The 13,102-nt window shown below is 35.8% G+C and overlaps 1 protein-coding gene across 1 annotated transcript in view; it reads right to left on the reverse strand.

Moving 5' to 3' along the window:
- LRRIQ1 (leucine rich repeats and IQ motif containing 1) overlaps positions 1-13,102 on the reverse strand; it is a 182,739-nt gene that overhangs the window by 80,933 nt on the left and 88,704 nt on the right. Inside the window, exon 17 of the mRNA XM_060113615.1 lies at positions 7,966-8,085. Within this exon, the coding sequence (XP_059969598.1) occupies positions 7,966-8,085 (120 nt within the window). The remainder of the gene's footprint in view (positions 1-7,965; positions 8,086-13,102) is intronic.

Genomic DNA, 13,102 nt, shown 5'->3' on the forward strand with positions numbered 1-13,102 from the left:
AAGTATCTGATAAAATCCAAATCATATATAGAATCATCAACATCATCATCATATTAAACTTTTGGAAAGGTAAGAAGATACTAAGGAAGGTAACTCAATCAAATATAGAGTTTCTACAAGAAACATGTATTAAACATCTGACTTTAGGATGGAAAGCTTTCACCCTGAGACCAGGAGCTAGCAAAAGATGCCTGCTAAAATCACCATTATTTAACATTTTACTGAAGGTAGTAGTCAGGACAATAAAGCAAGAAAAATAAATAAGAGGCACAAGAAAAAAAATCTCTGCTCTTATGGGCAGAGATTTTAAGTGGCTTAAATAAATGATGAGATATTCTATGTTCATGAATTTAAAAATGTAATATTCTAAAAATATCAGTTCTCCCAAACTGATTTACAGATTTCTTACAATCTTAGAGAAAATACTAACATTTGTTGTGCAAATTGACAGGATGGTTCTAAAATTTGTACATTAATGAAATGGATCAACAGTAGCAATAGCAGTTATTTCTTGAAGAAGAACAAAGTTGGAGCTCTTATTAGACTAGATAACAAAATTTTTTATAAATTATACAGAAATTGAAGTAGTGATATAAGAATAAACAACAGAATGATGAGAAAAATTAAGAGAACCCATGCACAGAGTTTCCTGAATTTAAATAAAAGCCTCCACTGTAATCCATTGTGAAAAGTATGGTCTAAACAACAAATGGTTGTGGGTCAACAAAATAACCAAATGTGCATGTTTGGAGGGGAAATTGACCCCTTAATCACACTGCAGGGAAAATTTAATTCCAGATGCACCACAGACTTAAATGCTGAAAGTTAAGATAATAAAGTTTCTAGAATATGTTAATGACCTGAGTAAGCAAAGATATCTTATATGTCACAACTAAAAACTTTTGTTTTTAAGTTAAAACAGAAACATTCTGTTCATCAAACTAAACCATAAAAAGAGAAAAAAAGGGAAATCCCAGAATTTAGGGAATGTATTTGCATGGGAAAACAGACAGGTATTTAGATTATATAGAGCACTCCTACAAGCCAATAAGAAAAGAGATGTTCAACACAACATAAAAATGCACAAACGACCAGTCCCTCCCATCAGGAAACTTACACAAGCCTCTTAGAGAGCCTCATCCACCAGAGGGCAGACAGCATAAGCAAGAATAACTACAATCCTGCAACCTGTGGAAAAAAGACACATTCACAGAAATATAGACAAGATGAAAAGGCAGAGGGCTGTGTACCAGATGAAGGAACAAGATAAAATCCCAGAAAAACAACTAAATGAAGTGGAGACAGGCAACCTTCCAAAAAGTAATTCAGAATAATGATAGTGAAGATGATCCAGAACCTTGGAAAAAGAATGGAGGCAAAGGTCAAGAAGATGCAAGAAATGTTTAACAAAGACCTAGAAGAATTAAAGAACAAACAAACAGAGATGAACAATACAATAACTGAAACAAAAACTACACTAGAAGAAATCAACAGCAGAATAACTGAGGCAGAAGAACGGATAAGTGACCTGGAAGACAGAATGGTGGAATTCACTGCTGTGGAACAGAATAAAGAAAAAAGAATGAAAAGAAATGAAGACAGCCTAAGAGACCTCTAGGACAACATTAAATGCAACAACATTCGCATTATAGGGGTCCCAGAAGGAGAAGAGAGAGTGAAAGGACCAGAGAAAATATTTGAAGAGATTATAGTCTAAAACTTCCCTAACATGGGAAAGGAAAGAGCCACCCAAGTTCAGGAAAAACAGCGAGTCCCATACAGGATAAACCCAAGGAGAAACATGCCGAGACACACAGTAATCAAATTGGAAAAATTAAAGCCAAAGAAAAATTATTGAAAGCACCAAAGGAAAAATGACAAATAACATACAATGGAACTCCCATAAGGTTAACAGCTGATTTCTCAGCAGAAACTCTACAAGACAGAAGGGAGTGGCATGATATACTTAAAGTGATGAAAGGGAGGAAACTACAACCAAGATTACTCTACCCAGCAAGGATCTCATTCAGATTAGATGGAGAAATTAAGAGCTTTACAGACAAGCAAAAGCTAAGAGAATTCAGCACCACCAAACCAGCTCTACAATAAATGTTAAAGGAATTTCTCTAAGTGGGAAAAACAGGAGAAGAAAAGGACCTACAAAAAAAAAAAAAAAAACAATAACAATTAAGACAATGGTCATAGGAACATACATATGGATAATTACCTTAAACGTGAGTGGATTAAATACTCCAACCAAAAGACAAACACTTGCTGAATGGATACAAAAATAAGACCCATATATATGCTGTCTACAAGAGACCCACTTCAGACCTAGGGACACATACAGACTGAAAGTGAGGGGATGGAAAAAGATATTGCATGCATATGGAAATCAAAAGAAAGCTGGAGTAGCAATACTAATATCAGATAAAATAGATGTTAAAATAAAGAATGTTACAAGAGACAAGGAAGGACACTACATAATGATCAAAGGATCAATCCAAGATGAAGATATAACAATTCTAAATATATATGCACCCAACATAGGAGCACCTCAAAACATATGGCAACTGCTAAAAGAGGAAATCAACAGTAACACAATAATAGTGGGGGACTTTAACACCTCACTTACACCAATGTACGGATCATCCTAAATGAAAATAAATAAGCAAACAGAAGCTTTAAATGACACAATAGACCAGATAGATTTAATTGATATTTATAGAAGATTCCATCCAAAAACAGCAGATTACACTTTCTTCTCAAGTGCACATGGAACATTCTCCAGGATAGATCACATCTTCGGTCACATATCAAGCTTCAGTAAATTTAAGAAAATTGAAATCATATCAAGCATCTTTTCTGACCACAACGCTATGAGATTAGAAATCAATTACAGGGAAAAAAACATAAAAAACAGAAACACAAGGAGGCTAAACAATACATTACTCAATAACCAAGAGATCACTGAAGAAATAAAAGAGGAAATCAAAACATACCTAGAGACAAATGAAAATGAAAACACGATGATCCAAAACCTATGGGATGCAGAAAAAGCAGTCCTAAGAGGGAAGTTTATAGCTATACAAGCCTACCTCAAGAAACAAGAAAAATCTCGAAACAATTTAACCTTACACCTAAAGGAACTAGTGAAAGAAGAAAAAACAAAACCCAAAGTTAGCAGAAGGAAAGAAATCATAAAGATCAGAGCAGAAATAAATGAAATAGAAACAAAGAAAATAAGAGCAAAGATCAATAAAACTAAAAGCTGGTTCTTTGAGAAGATAAACAAAATTGATAAACCATTAGCCAGACTCATCAAGAAAAAGAGGGAAAGGACTCAAATCAAAATTAGAAATGAAGGGGCTTCCCTGGTGGCGCAGTGGTTGAGAGTCCGCCTGCCGATGCAGGGGATACGGGTTCGTGCCCCAGTCTGGGAAGATCCCACATGCCGCGGAGAGGCTGGGCCCGTGAGCCATGGCCGCTGGGCCTGTGCATCCGGGGCTCCGCAATGGGGGAGGCCACAACAGTGAGAGGCCCGCGTACAGCAAAAAAAAAAAAAAAAAAAATTAGAAATGAAAAAGGAGAAGTTACAACAGACACCATAGAAATACAAAGCATCCTATGAGACTACTACAAGCAACTCTATGCCAATAAAATGGACAACCTGGAAGAAATGGACAAATTCTTAGAAAGGTATAACCTTCCAAGACTGCAAGAGAAAGATATAGAAAATACGAACAGACCAATCACAAGTAATGAAATTGAAACTGTGATTTAAAATCTTCCAACAAACAAAAGTCCAGGACCAGATGGCTTCACAGGTGAATTCTATCAAACATTTAGAGAAGAGCTAACACCCATCCTTCTCAAACTCTTCCAGAAAAATTGCAGAGGAAGGAACACTCCCAAATTCACTCTATGAGGCCACCATCACCATGATACCAACACCAGACAAAGATACTACAAAAAAGAAAATTACATACCAATATCACTGATGAATATAGATGAAAAAATCCTTAACAAAATACTAGCAAACAGAATCCAACAACACATTAAAAGGATCATACACCATGATCAAGTGGGATTTATCCCAGGGATGCAAGGATTCTTCAATATATACAAATCAATCAACGTGATACACCATATTAACAAATTGAAGAATAAAAACCATATGATCATCTCAATAGATGCAGAAAAAGCTTTTGACAAAATTCAACACCTATTTATGATAAAAACTCTCCAGAAAGTGGGCATAGAGGGAACCTACCTCAACATAATAAAGGCCATATATGACAAACCAACAGCAAACATCATTCTCAAGAGTGGAAAAACTGAAAGCATTTCCTCTAAGATCAGGAACAAGACAAGGATGTCCACTCTCACCACTATTATTCAACATAGTTTTGGAAGTCCTAGCCACGGCAATCAGAGAAGAAAAAGAAATAAAAGGAATACAAACTGGAAAAGAAGAAGTAAAACTGTCACTGTTTGGAGATGACATGATACTATACATAGAGAATCCTAAAGATGCCACCAGAAAACTACTAGAGCTTAACAATGAATTTGGTAAAGTAGCAGGATACAAAATTAATGTATAGAAATCTCTTGCATTCCTACACACTAATGATGAAAAATCTGAAAGAGAAATTAAGGAAACAGTCCCACTTACCATTGCAACAAAAAGAATAAAATACCTAGGAATAAACCTACCTAGGGAGACAAAAGACCTGTATGTAGAAAACTATAAAACACTGATGAAAGAAATTAAAGATGATACCAACAGATGGAGAGATATACAATGTTCTTGGATTGGAAGAATCAATGTTGTGAAAATGAATACTACCCAAAGCAATCTAAAGATTCAATGCAATCCCTATCAAAGTACCAATGGCATTTTTTACGGAAGTAGAACAAAAAATCTTAAATTGGTTTGGAGACACAAAAGACCCTGAATAGCCAAAGCAGTCTTGAGGGAAAAAAAAAAAATGGAGCAGGAGGAATCAGACTCCCTGACTTCAGACTATACTACAAAGCTACAGTAATTGAGACAATATGGTACTGGCACAAAAACAGAAACTTAGATCATTGGAACAAGATAGAAAGCCCAGAGATAAACCCATGCACCTATGGTCAACTAATCTATGACAAAGGAGACAAGGATATACAGTGGAGAAAAGACAGTCACTTCAATTAGTGATGCTGGGAGACTGGACAGCTACATGTAAAAGAATGAAATTAGAACACTCCCTAACACCATACACAAAAATAAACTCAACATTGATTAGAGACTTAAATGTAAGACCAGACACTATAAAATTCTTAGAGGAAAATTTAGGAAGAACACTCTTACATAAATCACAGCAAGATCTTTTTTGATCTACATCCTAGATTAATGGAAATAAAAATAAAAATAAATAAATGGGACCTAATGAAACTTAAAAGCTTTTGCACAGCAACGTAAACCATAAAGAAGACCAAAAGACAACTCTCAGAATGGGAGAAAATATTTGCAAATGAATCAATGGACAAAGATTAATCTCCAAAATGTATAAGCAGCTCATGCAGCTCAATATTAAAGAAACAAACAACCCAATCCAAAAATGGGCAGAAGACCTAAATAGACATTTCTCCAAAGAAGACATACAGATGGCCAAGAAGCACATGAAAAGCTGCTCAACATCACTAATTATTAGAGAAATGCAAATCAAAACTACTATAAGGAATCACCTCACACCAGTTCGAATGGGGATCATCAGAAAATCTACAAACAACAAATGCTGGAAAGCATGTGAAGAAAAGGGAACCCTCTTGCACTGTTGGTGGGAATGTAAACTGATACAGCCACTATGGAGAACAGTATGGAGGTTCCTTAAAAAGCTAAAAATAGAATTACCATATGACCCAACAATCCCACTACTTGGCATATACCCAGAGAAAACCATAATTCAAAAAGACACATGCACCCCTATGTTCATTGCAGCACTATTTACAATAGCCAGGACATTGAAACAACCTAAATGCCTATCGACAGATGAGTGGATAAAGAAGATGTGGTACATATATATGATGGAGTGTTACTCAGCCATAAAAAGGAATGAAATTGAGTCATTTGTAGAGACGTGGATGGATCTAGAGACTGTCATACAGAGTGAAATAAGTCAGAAAGAGAAAAACAAGTATCGTATATTAACGCATATATGTGGAACCTAGAAAAATGGTACAGATGAACCAGTTTGTAGGGCAGAATTTGAGACACACATTCAGAGAACAAACGTATGGACACCAAGGGGGGAAAGTGGCATGGGGGGGCCCCGGCGGGCATTGTGGTGTGATGAATTGGGCGGTTGGGATTGACATGTATACACTGATGTGTATAAAATTGAGGACTAATAAGAACCTGCTGTTTAAAAAAATAAATAAAATTAAATTTTAAAAGGAAGCACAAACACTTGATCATGTCATAAAAGTAGATATCCAAATGGCCAGTAAGCATATGAAAACGTATTCGACATTATTAGTTATGAGAGAAATGGTAATTAAAACAACTAGATACCACTACAAACCTACTGGATTGAGGGAAAAAAAGACATGAAAATACAAAGTGTTGGTGAGGATAAATCTCCTCTGAAACTCTAATATTCTGATGATAGGACTGTAAATTGATACAATCGCTTTGGAATACTGTTAGGCACTAGCTACTAAATATAGGTAAATGTTATGACTCCGAAATTCAGCTCCCAAAAGAAATGTGAACTTGCACATCAAAAAGCATGTACAAGAATGTTCATAGCTGGCCTTCCCTGGTGGCGCAGTGGCTAAGAATCCGCCTGCCAATGCAGGGGACACGGGTTCAAGCCCTGGTCTGGGAAAATCCCACATGCCTCAGAGCAACTAAGCCCTTGCACCACAATGACTGAGCCTGTGCTCTAGAGCCCATGAGCCACAACTACCTGAGCCTGCGTGTTGCAACTACTGAAGCCCGCACACCTAGAGCCCGTGCTCTGCGATGAGAAGCCACCGCAGTGAGAAGCCCACGCACCACAGCAAAGAGTAGCCCCCACTTGACGCAACCAGAGAAAACCCGCGCACAGCAACGAAGACCCAACACAGCCAAAAATAGATAAATAAATTTATTTTTTAAAAAAAGAATGTTCATAGCATCTTTAGTCATAATAGGCAACACTAGAAATAACTCAGTAACAAATAATCCACCAAAAGAATGGTTTATATACAGCTACAGTCAACCACATAGGTATATCTCACAGACATAATATTATGTGAAAAAAAGAGTACATATTGGATGATTTCACTTATTTGGAAGTTCAGAAATAGGCAAAACTAATCTATGATGATGGAGGTATGAATACTATGAAGGCACGAGAAGTCTTCTGGGGATAGTCATATGTCCCCTACCTTAATCTGAGTGGTAGTTATGTGGGTTTAACTGTCTAGAGAAGAGGAAACAGAATAAGCAAGACTAAGGACGTAAAAGGTACAGTAAGAAGGTGCTCAATGTGGTTAGAGCATGTGGACGCCACAGGTGGGAAGTGGTAAATATGTCTGTAGAGTTTGCTGTCTTATTGCTGAATACTTGAATAACAATTTAAGGAGGCTGTCCTCATTTTGCTAGGCAACAATGAGCTACTAAATCTTGTTGAACAGGACATAAATAAGCTCAGTTATATTTAATGAAGAATAATTGATAAAACATTGTGTAAATCTGGTTGAAGAATACACACGAATTCTTGTAAATATTCCATGACCACATTTACACACTGTACAAGCTTGTATCATAAATGAAGATGTTAAAAAATTAGAAGCATACTTTTTCAAATGCAACCTGAAAAAAATCTATAACACAGTGCTAAAAGGATGAAAACCTTAGAAAAAGGTTTAGCTCCAAAATAGTATACTAAAGTATTTTAAGACCAATATCTATATGTTCTAGTTGGCACTTACTTCATCAAATGTAAAATCTTCTAAATCTATTTCTTCATATTCTTCTTCAGATTCTTCATTCTTAATAGCCTCTAGAGCTGTTGTCAGTTTCTTTCGCAAAAGAAAGCCCTTCCAAACTGCCTAAACAAAAATTTAAAGCATGTTATACAAGGTTATAGATCAAACTCCAAACCAGATTCTCTGTGTTATCCCATTAGGAAGATAAAACATCTTAGACCTTAGTTTAATGGCTCAATAATCTGTTTTTTGAACTTTATGTGACATTTAAAACTGGAAGATAAATTAAATGACTGCTTGTGTCTAAAGCTCTGAATCTCAGGAGATTTTCCTTGTGGTAAGCAGAAAAGAATCTTTAAAACTCCCTCAACTGCACATGTAGGTCAACCAATCAATTATCTGACAATTCCTCTGGGACCCATTCTAAATTAAGTAGAAAGAGATACAGAGGAAAACCAATTTTGCTAATTTTCAAATGATTATGTATAAAATAAACTAACACTCATTTAGGAAAACTTCAACATATATAAATGGCCATATTAGAGACTTAGTATCCTGGTCCATAACAATTAACTAATTTCATCTTTAAATAAACCAAGCACATAATAATAGAATTAAAAACATTCAGATTCCTCAATAATCTTGGAGGAATCTTGGAGCTTTCCTAACTATAACTCCAAGAACACTGGAGTTTTTAAAAAATTTGTATCTGTATACACTGCTAGGGAGTAAGCTCCAGGATATATAGTAAGTGTAAAACACAGGTAGAAATGTGTATTGCATGCCTCCATTTATCTATGAAAATCCATATAAAATATATAATAAACAATATACATTATATAACTTATATATTTAAATCTATGTGGTTGCTAATATTTATGAAGTGAAAGCATAAAGCATAAAATTAATTTTAAAAATTATTACCTATAGAGATAGAAAACAGTAGAAGCCAGATGTCTCTGAATATATACCTTGCTTAGATTTGATTTTGGAACTGTGCACATGCTTAATAAAATAGTAAAACAAATAAATATGAAGTAAAAGAAACTCCCCCAAAAATGTAAAAACATATTTTGTGCTACGGGCATAGCCACACAGAAGGTATTTAAAGTGACTTTAAAATAGATTTATTTGACTATATTCCTAGTGAAGTACAATCAAAAGATAAATTTAACTACAAAAGTTACCTTAAATATGTTTTAGTAACCATACTGCAAGCAATAATACTGGTATTGTTATTCTGAAAAATATATATATTGAGAAGAGAAATATACAAACATATAATGGTCAGAACATATATGACAATAGAAGTCACACGCAATCTGTCAATCAGCCTAGGAAGCCAAACCACAACCTCTGCAACAATTAGCCAAGAATGGTTAAGACTTGGTCAATGACTGCTAGCTTCTCTATTTTTTGTCCTTACTTCTTCTAACTCAGGACCAATTGGACCAACCAGAGATAGGCAAATATGCTTCCCAAACCAATCACATAAGATGCCCCACTTCTAATTGGGCATGTGTGTGTGTGTTTGTGTACGTGTGTGTGTGCACACATGCACATACATAGTGGAAACAATCAAGGGCTTCACAAATGAGGAAAAACAGACTATAGCAAGGGAGTCAGCCACCATCCCTTGCCTTTGGCATAGACTCAAAGGCAGGGAAGGAAGTAGGATAAATGTATATACACTTATATACAGTGATGAACACATGATTATCACGTACTAGGCATACATTAAATATTATTTTCCCAATTTCCTTGTCCCTTTGTTTTTGACAATTCTATTTACTTCTTACTTTATCAAATAAGAAAATAGTGTGATATTAAACATCACATAAAGTTCAAAAACTATAACTAAATTTTAACCATTTTTGTCTCTAAAAATGAATTTCAGTATAGAAATAGTATACCATTATTTTGTAACTTGCTATGAATAAATAACTTCTCAAGAGAGTTCAAAACTCTTTCTGAGGAGAAAGGATGTCAATATGAATCAAGAACTTGAACTGTATTAAATGGTAGAAACAGAAGAGAGGACATCTTTGGTGATGAGGAACATGATTAAAAGTATTGTCTGAGAAAGTGGCCTTCCTCTTTTTAACTTACCCATTATGGAGAGTACCATCAAAGAGTACCATAATAAAGCTCTTGCCGCTTTATTAGTCTCATGCAGCTGGGTTGTTATTATAGACCTGGGTGTGTCATGTACTGTGGGTGAGTGGCATATGCAAGCTAGCTATCTCAGAGGAAAACAAACTATTTTTCTTTTCCCCATTTTGTCTTAGTTTGTTTGGGCTGCACTAACAAAAATACCATAGACTTGGTGGCTTAAACAACAAACGTTTATTTCTCCCAGTTCTGGAGGAGGCTAAGGAGTCTAAGACCAAGTCATTGACAGATTTATTGTCTGGTGAGAGCAAGGTTCCTGGTTCATAGATGGCTGTCTTCTCACTGTGTACTCACATGGTAGAAGGAACTAGAGAGCTCTCAGGGTTCTCTTCCATAAGGGCACTAATCCCATTCATGGGGGCTCCACCATCATGATATATTCACCTCCAAAAGGCCCTGCCTCCAAATATCATCACATTGGGGATTAAGTTTCAACATATGAATGTTGTGGAGAATGTAAACATTCAGTCAATAGCACCCTTCATTTTGGAATTTTTTCTTAACTCCTCTTTTTTTATTCCTTTATCCAGTATTTATGCTCCCTTTGTTCCTTGCTACCTTTCAAAATCCTTTCTCTCTAACATGACAAATGGGCCTGTGGCTTATTCCTGTTAGGGAGGTACCCTTCATATCCTTTCTTCCCCAACCCTGTCCTAACAAGGTTCTAAGAATTAGGGAAACATGCTTTCCTTCCCTTGATTCTTTTTTTGTTAGGTCATCTCTTCCTCAGTTATCCCTCCTCCACCACCCCCCTTTTTTTTACACCAGTGTAATTATAAGATATCAAAATTAGGCGCAGACCTAGGGAAAAGAGAGTATAAAGGGAACTCTTTAATACAGACCTTCAACAACAAAAGCAAAAGGACTGACTCATCATGGCTCACAATGGATCCAGCCTACCTTGTCAGAGATACGATTTCTGCAAAGCTCTAAACTGTAATACACAGTGTATATTTTTCTGGTGTGACATGTATAGATACCTCCCTCATGAATCTGTGTAGGATCAGGAATTAAAGTCCCAGCCACCTCTGTTCAGTTTATCGGAAATAAAGTTAATATAAATGTGTAATAAGTAATGTTCAGATTCTTCTTCTAAGTTATTTATTCATGTCAAGGTTTCAATTTTTCTCCCAGCCATCCATCTATGATTAATTCCTCTTTCTCACACATTCAAATCAATTCCCTGGTCAGAGTCTATCTATATTAGACATACCCGACATCTTTTCTTCTCTAACTACCATCAACTCCCAATCCCAGAACATACCCATACCATACACTTGTTTCTTGCTAAAATTGTTCACACATCTCTGCCCATGTTTCTCCTATATTCTCTTAATATTCTAGTCCTTATAGTAGTCTAGCTGCAATATAACTTATTATTCCAGTAATATGAAATCCTATGTTCTTTTACTCCTACTATCTTTTTTACCTGGGATTCCATTCTCTTACATATTTACATTGAGCCCTATCTATTTCTCAAGCTATATCTTATATCCTTTATATTAGTTAGGGTAAGCTAAGCACTATAAAAATATCCAGAAATGTACAATAATTCAAAACTAATTTATTTCATGATCATATAGCAAGCATTGAGAGTGAAAACAAGACAACTGATGGCAGTTTAACATAAAGTGCTTCAGATATCCAGGATTTGCAACTCTGCAATCCCAAGAGACAGCATCCAAGGATGCCCTAAAGGCTGTCTTCACTTCAGCCAACCAGAAAGGGAAAAGAATATGAAAGAATGTTTGTGGGAGGTTTTATGGGCCAGACATGAAGTGGTGCACATATTTTTCATTTACTCAGAAAAAAGGGCCATACTAAGAAGTGCAAGGAAAGCTGGAATATCTAGGCTGGCGGTATGCTAGGAAGAAGAGGAGAATGTGGGTTTTGGTGAGCAGAGAGCAGTCTCTACCACATCCTTCATGAAATCTTCATTTTGCTCCTTCTAAAGCCTGGGCTCTTTCTACCATATCATGCTCTACTCTCCAGGATGGTTAGACAGTCTAGAAGTCATATTTCTAAGATGAATAGTTTAAGAAACTAGATTGTACTCAGGAGAAGAGAAAATGAAGTTGAGTTGACTTCAATGATTCTAAGTATAATATCATGACATACCTCAGAAGAGACTTATTCTATGTTGCAAAGAAAGGCTGAATTATGCTTACATTTGTTACAGAGACAAACTTAACAAAAGGACATTCAAAAGATACATGTCACTGAACTAGACTATTTCATAAAGTAATGAACTTCTCTTTATTGAACAGAATGAAGCAAAAGTTTAATATCTGTTTACCATCAATGTTGAAAACTGTATTGCTCATCCACTCATGACAGGAGGAAGTTTGGACTGCATGACATTTTCATTCCTCATGCAGCAGAACAGTATTTTGAGACAGTAACTGAGGTTCCTTTCTTTTCCTCAGAGTTTCCTTGAATCTATTGTCCTCCCTCCACTCCCAACCCATTCAGGCATCAGTAACAGCTTTGTCTATGCATTGCCCTTAGGAATACAGTCCAGACAAATTAAGTCAACTGAAATACTAAATATATTCATTAGAACCATAGCAAAGATAATTCTCTTGAAAAACTATGGCTTTAATAACAAAACCCATAAACTTAATTTTAAGGCTATTTTTCCAGTTGCTTATGCCAATACTTTATAGGCATCCCTGACTCCCCTCTGTCTTTCAAAGACCACATCTCCATGTACTAATATCATCAGATCTACCTTCAAAGTATATACGTATACCCTCAAGATAAATCAACATATATTCAGGAATGTGATTTTCTTACCACTTCTTCTGCAATACTCTGGTCCATACTACCATAATTACACTTTGGATTGCTGCAATAGCGTCCCAATTTTGCTGCTTCTACTATTGCCTTCCTATAGTATAATCACAACATAAAGGAAACTTGGTCATGTGAGTCCTTTGCTCAGATTCCTATAATATCTTCTCATGTG

The sequence above is a fragment of the Mesoplodon densirostris genome, chromosome 11 (genome assembly GCF_025265405.1).
Source record: "Mesoplodon densirostris isolate mMesDen1 chromosome 11, mMesDen1 primary haplotype, whole genome shotgun sequence".
Classification (NCBI taxonomy): Eukaryota; Metazoa; Chordata; class Mammalia; order Artiodactyla; family Ziphiidae; genus Mesoplodon; species Mesoplodon densirostris.